Consider the following 20,187-nt stretch of genomic DNA (forward strand, 5'->3'; position numbering starts at 1 on the left):
TGCGACAGAAGACTCCAAACAAACAACCAAGCAAAAATCCTACCAGTCCACATTGTAGGCGAGGAGGCCGCAAGCAGCTCAGATGTGCAGAGAATAAACCGGTAAGTTTCAAACGAAACGGAGTTTAGGCTGAAGCTAAATGCAGACACAGCATATAGTATATAGCATATAGCATATATAGCCACGCAGAGATGTCAGCAATATGGCAAAAGAAATACCATCAAAATCAATATTCTAGTTATCGGCGAGCAGCGGTGACCAGTCCCGCCAGCGTTCACTCAACTGGAAGTCTTCACCTTATTAAAGATATTATATGTAATAATGTACAAACTTAATTAGACTATAAAGACTATAAAATAAAAATATATTGATAAATAAATATACACACCTGCGGTAGGCTGGCACCCTGCCTGGGGTTTGTTTCCTGCCTTGCACCCTGTGTTGGCTGGGATTGGCTCCAGCAGACCCCCGTGACCCTGTAGTTAGGATATAGCAGGTTGGATAATGGATAGATGGATGGATAAATATACACACACACTGTGGTCTGAACACACACTGGAATTACTATAAAGCAAGAAAAATTCAAAGAAATGATAAGTTTTGACTTGGGTGTCATACTGACGGTAAGGCATTATGCAAACGTATGGTTATTAGTATAAAGGAGCTGCTGTCATGTTTCTTGGCACACTTCTGCTGAATAATTTGTTGACTGAAAGTTCTCAGTATTTGTGTCACAGAGAGGATGTTAGCATTGTTCACAATTGTTATATATCAGTATAAGTGTGCATTTCACTTCAGCTATTGATGCTTAATTGTGGGTTAACGCATAGTGATATGATTGGTAATGCCTTGCACATTTTGTTAGTTGGTGCTGTTCAATAAAGATGAGAAAGAAAAAAGCACATGCTGTCTGCTTGTCCGTTCTTATCAAATGAAAAGGTTATAATAGTGTACTGCATCAGAAATACAGGACAGTGGCGACGAGATCAAAAAGGTAACTTTGAGCGCCATGCTACTGAATAACTGCAGCGAGAACCACACAAAGTAAGCAGAAAAGCAAAGGACCCAATGTGATAGTATAACGTGAATATGATAAGTTGAAAATATGTCGTAAATCGGAAATATAGATATTTTTGATAGATCCACGGAAGACTGGAATATGTATGTTAAAAGGCTGCAACAGTATTTTACTGCAAATTATATTTCCATTGAAAAACATGCTTCTGTGCTACTGAATGCAATGGGATGTAAAGCTTATGGCCTTCTCCATAGTTTAACTGCCACAAACAGACCAGCTGAGAAAAGTTTTAACACTAGAATTACTAAACACTACGAAAAAACTCATAAACCTGGCCCACCTTAAATCCCTTTGCACCTCTCTGTCAGCATATTTTGTCTTGTAAATGTGCTGATCAGCACAAGCAGCTAGCAGCCTGCTATACTATCTCCCTGATTGTCGCAAAATGGGCAAGAAGTTCTCCCAGCTCAAGCCTTGATTATTTGGGAGTGAGCTACGGAGAGTTGTAGGGGAGAATAATTTCATGTGTGCTCCGTGTCTACAACTATCTATGTAAACACATCGTTAAAAAAGACAAGTTTTTCATGTTTTAGTAGTAAATGACAAAATATAGACATGAACTGTATAATGTGTGAAGGCTGAAGTCCAAATATCAAATAAAGACTTTCAGAAAAGGTACAAGTGCAGTATGACAGCTTCCATGGTGCAGCAGTAAGAGCTGCTAAATTATAATCCAGAGGTTGCGAGTTCGAAACCAGCTCCCTCATATATTTAGCTTTTTGAGTTCTGAGCTGCTCTTATTGATAATATTATACAATAAAAGCATACATTTCTTGTGTGTCTGTAACAGCCGCTGTAAATTTATAGTACTTGTAAAAGTTAGCGTTTTTTTTACTTTCATTCTCTCAATTACGATCATGATACAACACCCACCCCCTGCCCCCTGCTGTTAGTTTTTATCTGAAACTGGGAATAACTGTAGATGTGAGTGGTGTTTTGGAAATTCTCTGATCTGGAGGGATAAAAGCTGACACACAAACGCTGGTGTATCATGCCTTCCTGGTATGTCATTGTCACTTGAATTTTTTCTGTTTAGTTTTATTGAGTGTTCCTGCTCAACATTGCATAATAAACTTAAACCTGTACAATTTCAGGGTCAGAGCAGCTAGAGTCCACACTGACAACATCAAGCGTAAGTCAAGAACCAAACCTACACCTTGTGCAAGTACATGGCAGGGCCCAATCATGAACCCATTGATATGGGACAAATTGAGAATCTCCATTGGACCTAACAGTCATGTCTTTGAGATATAGAAATAGAAACCCACACAGAATTAGGGGCATCATGCAAATCCTGCAAAGATAACAGCAAGGCAAGGGACTCCAACTCAGCAATCTAAATCTCTGGACCTTTTGAGATACCAGCTAGGTTTGTGATAAGGAGTGTTTAAGTTTAGACATTTGATATCATCAGAGTTTCTAGGAAAAGATTAGCAAACCACATTTCCTAATATCTTAAAGTGCATGATATGCAAAGCTAAAGTGTCCCATTTTAACAGAAAGAGAAGTCTACAAGTTGATCATTTCATGCAAAGGAGGAAGACTGAGCTGAGGCACATTTGTTGTGCTGTATTGTGTTTTGCTTCTTGAAAATATAAGATGCATCCAAGTGAATTTTGCTGGATTGTATGTAAGTATAGTTGATGAATTTAAATATTTAAATAGAAATAAGTTAATCTGTGAAAACAATTAACAAATAATAGCCATGGCAAAAAAACAGTTCTATAGATAGATAGATAGATAGATAGATAGATAGATAGATAGATAGATAGACCCCAGTCATGTTTCTTGACACACTTTTGCTGAATGATTTGTTGGCTGAAACTCCTCAATGTTGGAGTGTCAGAGAGAGGATGTGCAGCGGTGTTTGTAAAGGAACTCAGTTTTGTTTTCATTCTCTCATCTTTTACTACCTGCAGTGGTCCAGAAGACATCCCATAATTGAGCTGGCCATTTGAATTAGCTTGTTGATTTGGTGGGTTTCTCTTCATGTTACCAACCTAGCACACCACAGCATACTGGCGACACCACACTGGTCATCATAGAGTTGTAGAAAATATGAAGGACGTCACATCTCACATTAAAGGAATGTTATCAATAAAATTACACAAGCGCATTACTGACAGAAATATGTGCAGCAAAAAGCTTTAGAGATGCTGCAGGACATTAGAAATGTGAGTATAAACGTGACACACTGCTGATAATGGAATAATGCAGGGACATGAAGTATTAGACATGTTTAACTAAAAAAAAATTAATTCGCTGGAGACTCTTCAGAATCTGTCAGGAATTCATTAATGTAATTGTAAAGCAATTCAGCTGAACTCCTTCTGAATTCAAATATTCAAATGTAATGTAGTAAGTAAATGTGAGGAGATCAAGTCATATTTAAAGTGTATGGAATGGGCTTGGATTTGTATATATATATGTATGTACGAAATGAAGACATTTGTGAATATAAACTCAATTTTAAATATATATAAAGTCACTTCGAGTGCGTTTTATACTTTTATCAGAACATACTATATAATATATTTAAACATTTAGTTTTATATATATATATGTATGTATATACAGTATACTTCCATGCATACACATTTATATATAAGATATATATATATATATTATTGGGAGACAAACAGGAATATATATTTGGCATTTTGAAATATAAAGCTATTTTTGAATATATAAATCCAATGTCTAAATATGTAAAGTCGTTCCAGCTTAGAGTGATGATAAATCGTCAGCATTGTTGCCTTATTGTTCCAGTATCCTGGGTTCAAATCCCAGCCATTCACTGCTTTAATTGAATTTCCAGGTCACAAAGCTTAGGCTGTTTGTCAAGTCTAAAGTCGACTCAAAGTCAGTGTGAGTTTCCGTACTCACTTGTACAAATTAATCCATGAATATAACGGGGAGAACATGCAGAAGCAATGTAGACCTTGACCAGGCTAGGAATCAGGCTGGAAACCTCTGACTCTGTGAGGCTGGAAAAGTAGCTCTAGACCACCACTCTGCCCTTCTGAAAACATCAGTGCTAAATAACATCAGTAAAACTAAACGCGTAAGTGGAATGGCAGTCCAGTTTCTAACACTTGATTGTAAGCTACAGAGGTCATGGGCTTTCATTCACGAGTTTCTGTATACAGGCACTTGGTCTTTCAGCATACTGTATGTCCAATAAGTGGCCCAAACAAAATAACATCTGGTCTACAAAGATGATAGGTACATGGGGAATGTTAAACATATTATTTTTTAAAAATGCCAATCATACAAAGTAATACCTCAGGGAACTCAATTCACAAAATTCAGTATTAGGGCTCATTGAGTTTATTAGAAATGTGTTTGAGTCTTTTCACTTTATATACTCAGATTATTCACTACATATATTCATAAATGATTTTATATGTTCATGCGCTGTCTTTATATAAGCAGGAATGACTATCTGCTGAATTTTCAGACTCTGACTTTATATATTTATACTTTGATTATATACAGTATACTATATGCTGTCATTTGGTCATAAAGTCATTCAGATGATGATTTTATATATTCAGACTTTGACTTTACGTATTCAGAAATGAGTTTATATATTCTTCTTTCACTTTATTCTGACGAAGACTTTATATATTCAAGACTTTTACTCTGTATATTCAGGTATTACTTTATATATTTGTACATTAATTTATATATTGGGAAATGACTTTATATATTCAGCATTTGACTATGTATTCAGGAATGACTTTAAATGTTCAAAATGGGTTTATATCACCATATTGAGGAATTACTGTATAAATTCATACTTTGAGTTTATATATATAAGAACGACATTATATAATTGGACTTTGACTTCATATATTTGGATTTTGACTCTGTATATTCAGAATTTGGCCTTATACATTCAGAAATTCATTAAATAAGGAAAAAGTGAATACTTAAGTCAAAAGTCTTGGTCACCTTCCTAGTCTGCACAAGTGACTCCTATTGCATTACACTGAATTAGTTTACTGATTTTCTGATTTCTGATGTTTGATCTGAGGTGTTTTATGTGTAATTGTCACCAAATCAAATTCCAGTAAACTGTTAATGGCAAAGTTAAATAAGATTCTATGAAGCAGCCTTCTTTAAAGATCACCAATAAGATATCATCCATCTGTACTTCTCTTACCTATTTCTCAATTTTCTGAACTGACTTATTTCTATGTTAGGTTTATGGGATGCTAGGTTTCCTTTTGGCAGCATAGTGTGTGAGGCAGAAACTGCCCATGGATTCTGCTAGGGCCCGCTCTTCAATTTCACATTAAAATACAGACACCCATTAACTTTTGAATACAGAAGGAAAACTGCAAACATGAACATTTCTGATTCAATTTTCCACTTGTACTTCAAGATTATACAACTTTTTGCAGTGGTGTAGGTCTAGAGTTGGGGCAATTTAAGGAATTTAGATTGGGGGGCTAGAAGGGAAGCAAAGCGTAGCTGATGGCATTGTGGAACAATTGCAGCCCAGGATTTCATGATTATTTTGCCAACAAATGAAGGGCCAGCGTGAGGTAAGGACAGACTCTCCATAATGGAGGTGTCAGCTGTAAGAAACCCTTTGGATTTATTTGAGCTCTGTGACTTCTTTTTCTTCACATCCTCATCTATTGTAGGGACTTTTCAGTCTACTCGACTATTCACATCCTTTCTTTTCTTCTCAGGGCTGATGCTGGTGACTTCTACAGCATATGCAGGTAACATGTTTTCCAGTTTCCAGTGACTTTAACACTTTACCTTTTCTATCTAGAGCTTGTTTCTCCAGTTTTCACGTTTATTTTGTTAATCAATCAATAAACCTTTTCATCTGCTCATTTCCTCTTTGCTTTCTCCTCATGTTTTCCACGTATGCCATGTGCTCGCCTCATTTCCTGCACAGGCTGCAGTTGGTGTTCCTGCCATTGACCAGCTGAAGTTGGTTTGTTTTCACATCATGACTTTACTTCAGTTGAACTGAATGGCATCACTAACACTGAATTTTTAAATGTTTTTGTGGTAACTGTACATCTGAGAAAATGTTATTTCTGGAATAAATATTTGAAAATGTTCACTCATGGAAAACTGGGTGAGGTTCGACGTTTTGATGTTTGAAGGTGATGGTCCACAACAATACTATACACTGGAGAAAGGAGAATTTGAAACAAAATGCAGCACGTTAGAAAATCTAAGTATGGCGTAACATTCAGGTGTGTTTGTGGGCTGTTCAGACACTGGGGGCTTCAATTGAAGGAGTTTAGTATTTGGGTTCAGCAGTCTGTTCCAGGGTTGCAGGTTCCTAAGGCCATCACACCAGGACTGAGTAAAAGGCTGAAAACGGGGCTTGACAGGACACTAGTCAACCGCATCACAAAGACCACCGTCACACACACACACCCCCACATTCACACACAGTGACAATTTCCAGTTGGTAATTAAAATAACCTAAATTTATAAATTAAAAAAATAATAAGCCTTCATAATGAATTCCTTATTTGCTTGAGCATGGCTGGCTGTAGTAATTTTCATTAAATGTGACTTGCAAAGCTCTTCAGTTATAACAAATGTTAGGAAAAAACCAAAAGTGAAAAGCAAACTTCATTACAGCGATAGAGCACTATGGATATCAGGTGAATGTGGATGGTAAATTATGGGGTGAGCAGATTTTCAAAGTTCCAACCCGGGACACTTGTGTAGCACGTATGCCCACTCATAAAGCCCACCCTCATTTGTTTAATGGCTTCTTTATCTCATCATCAACAACGAGGGTTCAGGGCCCTTTCACAAATGTTTGCATAGATTCCCTTGTGTTTTAGGCGGCTCCTTTATGCATTTTGTGTTCTTTGGATCTCCAAAGTATTACAGAGCATTTTGATGAAAAAATAAATCTTGTTATTTAATAAACATTCTCTGTTTGTCCTTATACTGGCTGGGGTCTAGCGGTATACCCCCTCTAGTGGGCATTTTTGGAAGTGCTTTTGGAAGTCTTTAGTGCTTTGAGTCTGCTCAGTCTCAACAGTCTCTGTCCAATTCTTCATCTTGACTACGTAAGAAAAAACATCCCTCAAATCTTAACTCTCTAAGCTCAGCCTCATTTACAGAGCATCCGGAAAGTATTCACAGCGCATCACTTTCTCCACATTTTGTTATGTTACAGCTTTATTCCAAAATGGATTAAATTTATTTTTTCCTCAGAATTCTACACACAACACCCCATATTGACAACATGAAAAAAGTTTACTTGAGATTTCTGCAAATTTATTAAAAATAAAAAAAAACTGAGAAGTCACATGTACATAAGTATTCACAGCCTTTGCTCAATACTTTGTCGATGCACCTTTGGCAGCAATTACAGCCTCAAGTCTTTTTGAATATGATGCCACAAGCTTGGCACACCTATCCTTGGCCAGTTTCGCCCATTCCTCTTTGCAGCACCTCTCAAGCTCCATCAGGCTGGATGGGAAGCGTCGGTGCACAGCCATTTTAAGATCTCTCAGAGATGTTCAATCGGATTCAAGTCTGGGCTCTGGCTGGGCCACTCAAGGAAATTCACAGAGTTGTCCTGAAGCCACTCCTTAGATATCTTGGCTGTGTGCTTACGGTCGTTGTCCTGCTGAAAGATGAACCGTCGCCCCAGTCTGAGGTCAAGAGCGCTCTTGCGCATGTTTTCATCCAGGATGTCTCTGTACATTGCTGCAGTCATCTTTCCCTTTATCCTGACTAGTCTCCCAGTTCCTGCCCCCCACAGCATGATGCTGCCAACGCCATGCTTCACTGTAGGAATGGTACTGGCCTGGTGATGAGCGGTGGCTGGTTTCCTCCAAATGTGACGCCTGGCATTCACACCAAAGAGTTCAATCTTTGTCTCATCAGACCAGAGAATTTTGTTTCTCATGGTCTGAGAGTCCTTCAGGTGTCTTTTGGCAAACTCCAGGCAGGCTGCCATGTGCCTTTTACTAAGGAGTGTCTTCCGTCTGGCCACTCTACCATACAGGCCTGATTGGTGGATTGCTGCAGAGATTGTTGTCCTTCTGGAAGGTTCTTCTCTCTCCAGAGGACCTCTGGAGCTCTGGCAGAGTGACCATCGGGTTTTTGGTCACCTCCCTGACTAAGGCCCTTCTCCCCCGATCGCTCAGTTTAGATGGTCGGCCAGCTCTAGGAAGAGTCCTGGTGGTTTCGAACTTCTTCCACTAATGGATGATGGAGGCCACTGTGCTCACTGGGACCTTCAAAGCAGCAGAAATTTTTCTGTAACCTTCCCCAGATTTGTGCCTCCAGACAATCCTGTCTCATAGGTCTACAGACAATTCCTTTGACTTCATGCTTGGTTTGTGCTCAGACATGAACTGTCAACTGTGGGACCTTATATAGACAGGTGTGTGCCTTTCCAAATCATGTCCAATCAAATGAAGCTGCAGAAACATCTCAAGGATGATCAGGGGAAACAGGTTGCACCTGAGCTCAATTTGGAGCTTCATGGCAAAGGCTGTGAATACTTATGTACACGTGCTTTCTCAATTTTTGTTATTTTTAATAAATTTGCAAACATTTCAAGTAAACTTTTTTAATGTTGTCATTGTGGGGTGTTGTGTGTAGAATTCTGAGGAAAAAATGAATTTAATCCATTTTGGAATAAGGCTGTAACATAACGAAATGTGGAAAAAGTGATGTGCTGTGAATACTTTCTAGATGCACTGTATATCTTGTCACACACGTGTGCATGGGAAGTAGCTGAAGGGCTTAGACAATACTGTTTATACATGTGCGGGGGGGGTACACTGACGCTCTTTCTGAGTTCTCTGCAGGTCTTACCCGGGAAATCCCACCAGGAGCCGCCATTTCCAGGAAGGACACATCACTTCCGGCCCCAAGGATGAGGTCATTTCCGGTCCCGGCCCCAAGGATGATGTCACTTCCAGTTCCGGCCCAGAGGACGACATCATTTCCGCCCTCTGTGCTATAAAGCTCACTGCCTTTGCTTAGGCAGGCAGTTCTGTTTTGGACTCTGTTGATGTACCTACTCTTACAATGCCTCAAAGACTTTGAGGAGTTCGCCGGAGGGTCAGGAAGGACGCGGTGCAGGCTCTGCTCCATGAGCATAACCCGGGGTTGACCACCCATCTTGTGGAGAAGGTAGAGGGACCCACAGGCGTGGGCTGGCTTCTGGGGAACACACACGAGTGGCTCAGTATGCTCTCCTTGGCAGGAAAGCCGAGCTGCCCATCGGGACCAAGGTCCCTGTTAACGATGGGTTGTCCCCAGGCCGGCAGGTGAAGGAAATAATAAACTGGGAGTTTAACCCAAACAAAGGGCTGTCAGAGCAGGCTATGGCTCTCTGGCAACAGGTGGGTGAGTGGCTACGCCATTTGAGTTGACCCCCTTACAAATAGTGCAGCAAGTGGCCTGTTTTTTGCTGCTAAAAAGCTACCCCAGGATTTTGCCCAGCCGGCCTGGGGCGAATTCCATTCTATGGACGAGCTGCTACAAATCTTGCAAACCCAGAGGCCGGCTGTGAAACCTGGGAGGGCAGAACAGCCGCTCTGTGGACTACCCGGGAGCTATGTCCTACTAAAGCAGTCCCTTCCACGCAATCCAGAGCCTGTTCCGAAGTCGCCGGGCCGTCTGGCTTGCGACCTGTCGGGGAACAAGGCGGACCGTAGGGGACAATGGCGGGGTTGTTTGTGTGCCCTTAGCAATCCCCTGGCGGATAAACATACGGGGGAGCTTCTTATTAATGGACATAAAATAACAGCGCTGTTCGATTCCGGCAGTAACGTGTCTGTCGTTGCTCGCCGTTTTATTCTACCGCAACAATGGATTAAAAAGAAGACCAGTCTAAAATGTATACACGGAGATATCCGCACGTACAATACCGCCCGGTGTTATGTATGTCTCGGAGGAACCCTTCGACAGCTTACCGTAGCGGTGCATCCGGATCCTCCGTTTCCGTAATCCTCGGGCGAGACTGGTCTAATAGTGACAGCGGTAGTTTAGAAAGCATTCCCCGAAAACTTATGGCCTCGTTATAGATGACAACGATTCATCTCAAGCTGCTTCCACACCGTGTAATCAGCCGACAGGGAGTGGGGCGGTAGGCCAAGAGAATGACGAAGACACTCCCGGACCGTCCCGGGCTACTACGTCATCCACTAGCGCCCCGGCAGCGAGGGAGGAATCTCCGCCCCTTGAGGTCAGACCGGACCCTCTCTCTGAATTGTTTGTTCAGTTTAGAGCAACACCGGCTTCTTTCAAGAGAGAACAGTGGAATGACGACTCTCTGAAACACATAAAGAATGCAGTGGTTCTCGTTAACGGCCAACGCACGCATTTGCCCATGCCACAGGGACCTCACTTTGTCATTGATAATGAATTGTTGTATCGGGTGCTGAACATGAGGGAAGGTCCGAAGTTGTTGCTAATCCAGCGGACCTACCGGCAGGTTTGCGAGTTAGCACACTCCCACCTTCTTGGAGGCCATCTCGGCTCCGATAAAACATTAGAGCAATTAAGCTCCGTTTTTCTGGCTGGGGATTAACGAGGAGGTTTGCCGCTTTTGCATTTCCTGTCCGGAGTGTCAACTGCGGCAAATTCCTAGGAGGGACCGTGCTCCTCTGGTTCCCCTTCCCCTTTGTGATGTTCCCTTTGATAGGATTGGGGTTGATATAGTAGGACCCCTAGAACCCTCAGCCCGAGGATATAAATATATACTCGTCCTCGTGGATTATGCTACCCGATTCCCTGAAGCCATTCCGTTGCGCTCGGCTACCACAAAAAATATTGCACGGGAACTAGTAGGAGTCTTTTCGCGGGTAGGCATTCCTAGAGAAGTCCTGACGGACCAAGGAACGCCTTTTACCTCGGAAACGTTCAAGGAGACTGCCAAGTTACTGAAAATAAAGCATTTAAAACCTCGGTGTATCATCCTCAAACCGATGGGCTAGTGGAGAGATTTAATCAAACTCTCAAGCAAATGCTACGTAAGGTAGTCAGCAAGGATGGGAGGAATTGGGACCAACTCCTCCCCCTTGTCCTCTTTGCATACGGGGAAGTTCCTCAAGCCTCTACGGGGTTCTCTCCATTTGAATTACTGTACGGAAGACAACCCCGGGGTTTATTAGATATTTTAAAAGAGGGCTGGGAAGGGGAGGCACAGCCCTCCACTAATATTTTGGAGTATATCGCCCAATTGCGCGATAGATTTGATGCAATAAGACCGATTCTAAAAAGTCATATAGAGGAGGCGCAATCAGCACAGGCCCGCCTTTATGACCGTGGCACGACTCTCCGGGAGTTCCAACCGGGGGATCGCGTCATGGTATTGGTACCAACTTCTCACTCTAAACTGCTCGCACATTGGCTAGGCCCCTACGAAATTAAGGAGAGGAAGGGATTGGTTGACTATTTGGTGAAACAGCCCAATCGCCGACCAGCTGAGCGAGTGTATCATGTAAACCTGCTGAAACCGTGGAAGGAGAGGGATCGATCCCTCCTCCGGACAGCCCTGCTCTCTCTTGCTGAAGTAAGTTCCCTTAATTTCGCGAGCAGCTATCCCCAGACAGAAACAAGAGCTCGAAGCAGCTATCCGCTCTGTCCCAGAGGTGGTAAGTGAACAACCAGGTCGGACCTCTCTGATTGCGCACGACATATTGACTGACCGGGGGTGATCGTCCGTGGCGACCCTACAGACTCCCGGAGGCAAAGAAAGTAGAAGTGGAACTGGAAATCAAGCGAATGCTGGCACTAGGAGTAATCGAGGAAAGTAGTAGTCCCTGGTCCAGTCCCATCGTCTTGATTGCTAAGCCTGACGGCAGTTGGAGGTTTTGCAATGACTTCCGTCGGCTTAACCAAGTTTCCCGATTTGATGCTTATCCCATGCCTCGCGTGGATGACCTCCTCGAGAGACTGGGACCAGCCAAATTCTTGACTACACTTGACATGACAAAGGGGTACTGGCAGGTTCCTTTAACGGAGTCCGCGAAGGAAAAACGCGTTTAGCACTCCTAGCGGACACTGGCAGTATCGTGTCCTTCCATTTGGGTTACACGGGGTGCCTGCGACTTTTCAGCGTCTGGTGGACAAAGTGCTCCGGCCCCATAACTCGTTCTGTGCTGCCTATCTGGATGGCGTGTCATCTATTCCAGCACCTGGAAGGAACACATACAGCAGGTCACAGCAGTATTACGGACACTGGGAGAGGCGGGCTCGAATCAACCCCAAGAAATGTTTCTTTGGATTGAGAGAAGCCAAATATTTGGGCTACCTAGTGGGCGGGTACTGTGAGGCCACAGTGTTCCAAGTTGCAAGCCATAATGGCCTGGCCCCGTCCACAAACCAAGCGGCAAGTCCAATCCTTTCTCGGTTTGGCCGGGTACTACTCCAAGAGAGCGGCACCCTTGACCGATTTGACAAAGAAAAGAGCTCCTAATACGGTGGTATGGTCTGACAAAGCGTGGGCTGCATTCAGTGACTTAAAAAGGGCTCTGACTTCAGCACCTATCTTAATCTCCCCTAACTTCTCTCTCCCTTTTATCCTCCAGACGGACGCTTCGGACACAGGCTTGGGTGCCGTGTTGAGCCAAAGCGTCGACGGTGTTGAACACCCCGTTATGTACCTGAGCCGGAAACTGTTGGACAGGGAGACCAGGTACGCGGCGGTGGAGAAAGAGGCTCTGGCGATCAAATGGGCGGTGACTCAGCTGCGGTACTACCTCTTGGGTCGCGTGTTCACTCTGGTGACGGATCATGCACCTCTGAAGTGGATGGCCCTTCACAGGGAGTCGAATCCACGGGTCACGAGGTGGTTTCTTGACCTGCAGCAGTACAAGTATACGCTCGTTCATCGACAGGGGTCTCTTCATGCCAACGCCGATGCCCTCTCCAGGGCCCACGACCTCACAGTGCAGGTCGCCCGACCCGACGGGTCTGGGCTGAGGGGGGAGTCTTGTCACACACGTGTGCATGGGAAGCAGCTGAAGGGCTTAGACAATACTGTTTATACATCTGCCCGGGGGGGGGCGGGGTACGCTGACGCTCTTTCTGAGTTCTCTGCAGGTCTTACCCGGGAAATCCCACCAGGAGCCGCCATTTCCAGGAAGGACACATCACTTCCGGCCCCAAGGATGAGGTCACTTCGGTTCCGCCCCAAGGATGATGTCACTTCCAGTTCCGGCCAAGAGGACGACATCATTTCCGCCCTCTGTGCTATAAAGCTCTCTGCCTTTGCTTAGGCAGGCAGTTCTGTTTTGGACTCTGTTGATGTACCTACTCTTACAATGCCTCAAAGACTTTTGCAGCCGGGAAACCGAATTAAACCGGTGGCTGCCCCAAACCTTTCCACGTCTCTGGTCTCCGCTAATTACATTCTGTTTTCAGCTACTTTGATTTATCTTGATGCTTCATTCAACATTCACGTTCTACCTGACACAAGTCAGGCACTTCTCTTTCAGAATACAAAAAAATGTAGTAATGTTTTTTATTAGGGTTAAGATATGCATTTTGAATGTCATTATTATTTCCATATGTGTTAGAATAAACTTCCAAACATGATAAATGTTATAGGAACACCCAGAAAAAAGATGATATGAAATATTTAGAAGGAATATTTCTAGTTTTACTGTTTTGAAGCAGTACAAAAAACCGGAATTTCCATTTTTATTATTTTCGAATTATTATCCATAGCAAATATATCTGCTATTGAAGACCTTTGACATATGCACCATTTTCAACGGCAGATCTCACTTTGTCAGAATTCATGTCATTGATAATAAAATGATACTGCATATCCAAAGTACAATACCAATAGTTATGAAATACAAAAACAGCTTCATGGAAAAAAAATACAATTCTGAAATAGAAAGTGGAATGTGATGTCATTTGAAAGTTGAAACACCGCCCACATTTAGTAGACAGTAGCCTGTCCACCAATCAGGACATTCAAGAAGGCTGTGGGGGTGGGGCTGGGGAAAGGTGTTGCCGTGATACAGCAACTCGGCCATCTTTGAGTAACGAACCAGAAACATTGCAACGTGATATCAGGGTATGCGATACAACATTTCAATGGCAACACACTCTCCTTTAATTGCAGCAATGAGGACATTCATGATTTTATGCCATTTTTTTAAAAGACTTTCTATTATTGTTCAGTCTCACCAGTGATCAGAAAACAACAGGGCTGACTTTAGAGGGCTAAACAGATGCAAAATAAATATCCATGAAGAAGTTTTTAAGGAAACAGGTTTCTTATATAGTGATATTGTATGTTTTTATTTTTTCATCCAAACTACAAGATTTCATTCTCTATAACGTTGTCAACATTACAAAATTCACGTGAATAAAATATAAATTACAAATAGCACCACTACTGAAATATTGAGAGAAGGAAATTTAAAGTCTTCTGCTTTCATTCTACTGAGAAGTGTCAACAAAATCTTATCATTGGACATCTTAGGAATGAAAGCACAATTGTAATGATTTAAGTACAAAATGTTTAACTGGAAACTCACATTAATTTACAAATTTTGGATGAACAGGTTTGACTGGCTCTGGCAGCTCTCTGTTAATGTGTGATTTTCATCTTTTGTGATTTTTAATACAGAAAAACCAAAGGTGGCACTAAAGATAAAGAACCAAAAGGAACCACTTCACATTGGTGACAATGTCACTCTGGAGTGCAGCATTGAGAGTGACTTACCTAACTGGAAATATCGTTGGCACAAATGGAGCTCATTATTAAAGTGGACTAATATTGATGACAGCAGTGAAGGCACACACACGCACTCCGTGTTTTCATATGAAATTGAGTTGTACTGGTGTGCTGCTGTCAGAGATGATCATCCTTATTACTTTGAAATGAGCAACGCTGTGACAGTGAGTGTTCAAGGTGAGTGTGTGTGTGTGACGACATGAAGGTCAGCAGTGAGCAGCAGTCATTTAACTTGTCCAGTACGTACTGAAAAGATGGAGGCTCTCTCTCCATATGGCTGATTGCTGGTTTTCAAGGAGTCAAGTTTAACTTCAACAGGTGACGATTACCTCTTTGAAATAAGAACTTTCTGTATGTAAGTAAACTGAAGCGGAGTAAGATCACCACAATGGGCCAAAAGCAAAGAAGATAAGAGTTGCCTCCTCTCCGTTGTTTATGGGTTGTCTGTTAACTTAGAGAGAGAGATGAGAAGACTCTCGTCTATTGCAAAACTCCCTTAATTCTTCTTTTTATAAATCTTTGAAGGCATCTTTATGGCTTGCATCTCACGCACACTTAAAACTTTTATTTTGCTTTCACAGCGCGACAGTCATATTGTGCTTTAGTGTCTTTATCCTGGTCTGCAGCTCATCTTACCTAAGGCAACAGTTGTTCATCAAATCTTAAAAAGATGAAAAACTGTGTCTGTTTTTGAGGAGGTGGCATGTCGATGTATTGCTTTGTGTGTTTTATTCTTATTACGTAATCCGTGAGGTTTGATTCTGAGTAAAGATTTGAAAATAAGAAAAGTGAGTTGTATATGAAACTTCAATTACACAATGACATCTTCCATTTGTGAGAAGATGGACTAAAAGAGAGGACACTAGTTGTGACGTCCTGTCTTTGTTATGTCAATGTTTGTTGAGAATTTCGTTCAGTGTTGAAATGGCAGCATCATTTATACCTGTGCTGATTTTCACTGATTTTCTGTCTTCACCAATGGAATAATTTCTCGTACATCTGGTTCAACTGCAGCAGGACACTTGGAGGGTGGGCAGCTCAAACAGGAGGAGGGAGGTTTAACTGCAGAGTCGTGAACAGAGAAGGAGGAGGAAAGAGTGGACATTCATCCATTTAAGAAGACATGGTCTTTAGCCACTTTTATGGGTTTGATTCCTTCAAATGTCCAATCATTACACAATTAAATAGATGTGCTTCATTTATTTGTAAGCCAATTGCCCTCTCACTTCACCACTATCCAGAATTTCTTCATCCATGTATCATCAAGAATTTCTGATGACCATTTTATCTGACAAGGACATTTGCATCCATTATTCTGATTGGATTTTATTTTACTTGTCAAGAAAATTCTACAATTGGAGCGGATATTTTATCAGATCACATATTTCTATGTAAAAATAAATACCCACGTTCCTGATATTATTTTGGGTGACTGTAATTATTTCACAGTGTTATCCATCCATCCATCCAATTTCCAACCCGCTGAATCCGAACACAGGGTCACGGGGACAGTGTTATCTGAACTCCCAAATACAAATAGCTGATGAGATGTTCTACTGAGGCACTGACACAGGACTATTCTAGATGCTTGCCTATTCGCAGACCTCATGAGCATCTCAGACCATAATATTCCTCGTCCTTTCTTACAAACAGAAACTAAAATAATCTAAAAACAAAACAGCGCACTAGTGAACGAGTGAGGATATTCATGATGAACTTTTTATCATGACAGCAGTACAATGCAAGTCCTGTATGATGTTCGTCTTTTTGGAAGCTGGCTTTGACGTAAGCACAGTCGACTGTAATGAGAGACAAATTCTTCCATTATGCCTGTTGATGTTATTCCACTAAGAACTCTTAAAACAAAGCTCCCCTTACCATCTGAACTATAAAAAATGAAAATATAAAAGGAATTCAATATTAAAGAGAAACTCACTTCATTTGCAAGTTTTAAAGTAATAGCTCTGCTGTTTCTTCTCTGTTGTAAATTACATTTCTTGTTCAATACAGACAAACCAAAAGCGACACTTAAAAAGAGGAAACCTGAGAACATCGGAGACACACTGACCCTGAAGTGCAGTTTTGAGGGCGGATTTACTGGCTGGAGATACACCTGGTTGAAACTGAACTGGACAGGACGGATTGGTTCAGTTAAAGGCATCACTGGAGACACTTACACGGTCCAGTCTGTGACTCAGTCTGATACTGGAGTGTACTGGTGTGCTGGTGAGAGAGATGAGCATCCTCAATACACGAAGCTCAGCAATGCTGTTACGCTGAGTTTTCAAGGTAAGTTTGTGACTCCAGGAGGGTAAGCAGACTGCGGTGGTCACTATCTGTCCAGCACAAACAGGTGACCACAGAGGTGCCATTCCCATGAATATTCTCAGTGGGTTTAAAGTTTGAAGGTTTGAGTGGTAAGACTTCAATGGCTTCTTCTTATTAATTCATTTACACTTTGACATCAGACATCATCTGACTGTAAGTGTTAAGTAACACACATTCTGCTCTGATTTTAGTATTGTTTGAACTCATTGAGACATCACTACATTTTACACGATACTTGGAAAGGAAAAAAGGAGAAGCTCTTTTACTTTTTTCTCTTTTTTTAGTGTTACTGTGAATTGTCTGTGATGCTCTGGAAGCTAAACAGCCTTAATGGCAAAACTCTTTGGTCAGCAGGGCTGCTCTACCTGTGAAGTCCGTTCAGGTGTCTCTACTTTACAATTTTCACTAAAATTAAAACTGTGACACCCTCCCCTAAAATCCAGCAGACTCTTTCAGTTTCACTTGTCTCTCCCCTCACTGACATTCATTCATTCATTCATTTTCTACTGCTTATCCGAGACTAGGTTGGGGGTACAGCAATCTTACCAGCTAGCCCCATACGTCTCTTTCACCATCCACACTTGAAAACTTCAAGGGATTCCCAGGCCATCTTGAAGATTTTATCCTCCCAGAGGGCTGTGGGTCTTCCCTGCGGTCTTCTCTCAGTTGGACTTGCCTGTAAAACCTCCACCATATAATATATATATTATACACATTTTGTTGAATTTTACGGTTGATATTATCATTAATAATTTTTCATATGACTCCACTATCTGTTCAAATTTTTGGAGGCTCACCTCCATTTTGTGGCCATTCGCATAGTCTCTTACAATTTTCTTTACATGTTTCTTCTATGTCTGTTTCCAAACACAGGGGTCCTTTGTCATTTTGAATCCTGCCTTTAAAAGATGCTGGCTTGCTAATGCTGAAGTCTAAGTTTGTGCGTTTACCTCTTGAAAATCAGTTTAGGGAATCCGGTCATGTTTAATTTTGATTACGAATTTGGGCTGCATGCCTGGTTTTGATTTCCTAAATATCTTTTGGTTCAGTACTTTATTGGTAAATTGACAATGATTTTCTCTTATCTACTGGTCTAGGGACTCGTATTTATTTTTCACAATTTGCCTTTTCCCAGCATAGGCAGAAAAGAGCTGAGCTAACCACTACACCATAGTGCCTACTCCTGTGTCAGGGCATGAGGAGAAAAAAACACAACTAAATTTCCAGCAGCCATCAGAAGTGACATGCAGTCCAGTCAATGTGACATTATCAGTCTTACCTCCAGCCTACAGAATCAGTGTCATCAATGTTGTGAGCTAGCAGTCCCAAGGCACATAAGTCCTAAAAAGTTACAAAAGCATTTCCAATAATGCCCACTAGAGGGGTATATTCCACCAAACCCGGGTGAGATACATGAGCATGATACACAAACACTTCATAAAATTAAAAAGGTTTTGTTCTTCAAAAAGATGTTCTGTAAGTCTATGGATTCCAAACAGCACAACAGCAAAATGGAGTGGCCTTAAAACACAAGGAAATCCAAGGCGAGCACAGTTTCAATACAGAATTCCCAAAGCAAAGTGAAAGAACAAAACATAAAGGTCAGAACTGCAGAGAAATCAAACAGGCACAAAGCAAAGAGAAACACAAGAACTGATCAGACACCCAGAATGCATTCAAAATGAACCACCAGGAACTATGGGAGACCTCCTAGATTGATAGGATGGAGGGCAGTGACTGGCGGGTGTCCCCTCCTCTTTAGGGACCACCCACAAAACACATGGGACATAGCACAGGAATCTTAAAGACAAGATCAAAACCAAAGAGCAATGCACATAATCAAAAAAAGCAACATTAACATAAATAAATGGCACAAAAATGAACAAAAAGACATAAAATGAGTTTGAACCCCAGCTATGGAGATGAAGGTGGTGGTGGGGTTTATAGGGATGGAATTGTGCTGAAACATTACAATGAAGTGGTGCACTAGTGTGACACGCACAAGAGGATCAGACTTGAGCAGTGGTCACAAACTGTCCAACACTGATATTATTAGAGGAGCTCCATCTGCACATGGCTGTCCTGTAACTTCAGAACTGATGACATTTCACTCTCTGAAGGGACATAAACCAAAACTCACTAAGGTCTCTTTTTATATGCAGACCTGTCTTTAAATTGTTGAGAAGCAGCCATGCCTACTGCACTTCAGAACCTCAGAAGAGGTCATCCACCTGAAGCTAAGCATGTTTGAGCCCGGCCGGTACTTGGATGGGAGACCATCTAGGAAAAGCATGGGTATTTGCTGGAAGATGTTTTGGTGAGACCAGGGTCTGTGCGTAGATCCCAATGGCCCAGTGTAGTGATGGGGACACTGTGCTGTAAAAATGGTGCTGTCCTTCGGATGAGACATAAAACCGAGGTCCTGAATCTCTGTGGTCATTTGGATCCTTGGGCCTCCTTCATAAAGAGTAGGGTGTATTCTGATGTCCTGGCTAAATTGCCCTCCATGGCCAAATTATTCAGGCCCCCTAATCATCCCCTGTCTCTGATTGGCTAACTCTCTCTCACCACTTCACTACCTAACAGCTTATGTGTGGTGAGCATCCTGGTGCAAAAATGGTTGTCACTGCATCATCCAGGTGGATGCTACACATTAATGGTGGTTGAAGTGGCTCTCCACTGTCTATGTGACACACTTGGAGTAGTGAGAAAAGCTCTATATAAATATAAAAAACTATTACTATTATTATTAAGCACTGAAACTTTTTTAAATCAGAAGTGTTAAAAAACACAGTAATAAAACTTGGATTTTAATTTTATCTACAAACACAGATTTATGGACTTTAAAGCAGCAGTTTGATTAGCTCTCTGAGTCACTCTGTATATTTGTTTTTTTTTTCTTCCCTACAGAGAAACCAAAAGTCACCCTAAAGATGAGAAATCAGTCAGAACTTTTTTTCGGAAGTGTCGTTGTGACTCTGGAGTGCAGAATTGAAGGGGCCTCACCTGGCTGGAGATATCGCTGGTTCGAAAGCTCAGGAAACAGGTGGAAGAAGGTTACTGA

At 41.8% G+C, this 20,187-nt stretch overlaps 1 protein-coding gene across 1 annotated transcript; it reads left to right on the plus strand.

Annotated features, from left to right (window-relative positions):
• The first annotated feature begins 2,621 nt into the window (after positions 1-2,621).
• On the plus strand, positions 2,622-20,187 carry LOC120519046. Its single transcript, XM_039742123.1, has 6 exons — positions 2,622-2,708; positions 5,782-5,814; positions 14,688-14,972; positions 16,806-17,084; positions 20,034-20,122; positions 20,170-20,187. The coding sequence occupies exons 1-6, from the start codon at positions 2,678-2,680 to the stop codon at positions 20,185-20,187; spliced, it is 735 nt and encodes a 244-aa protein (XP_039598057.1). The 5' UTR covers positions 2,622-2,677.

This window comes from Polypterus senegalus, chromosome 18 (genome assembly GCF_016835505.1).
Source record: "Polypterus senegalus isolate Bchr_013 chromosome 18, ASM1683550v1, whole genome shotgun sequence".
Classification (NCBI taxonomy): Eukaryota; Metazoa; Chordata; class Cladistia; order Polypteriformes; family Polypteridae; genus Polypterus; species Polypterus senegalus.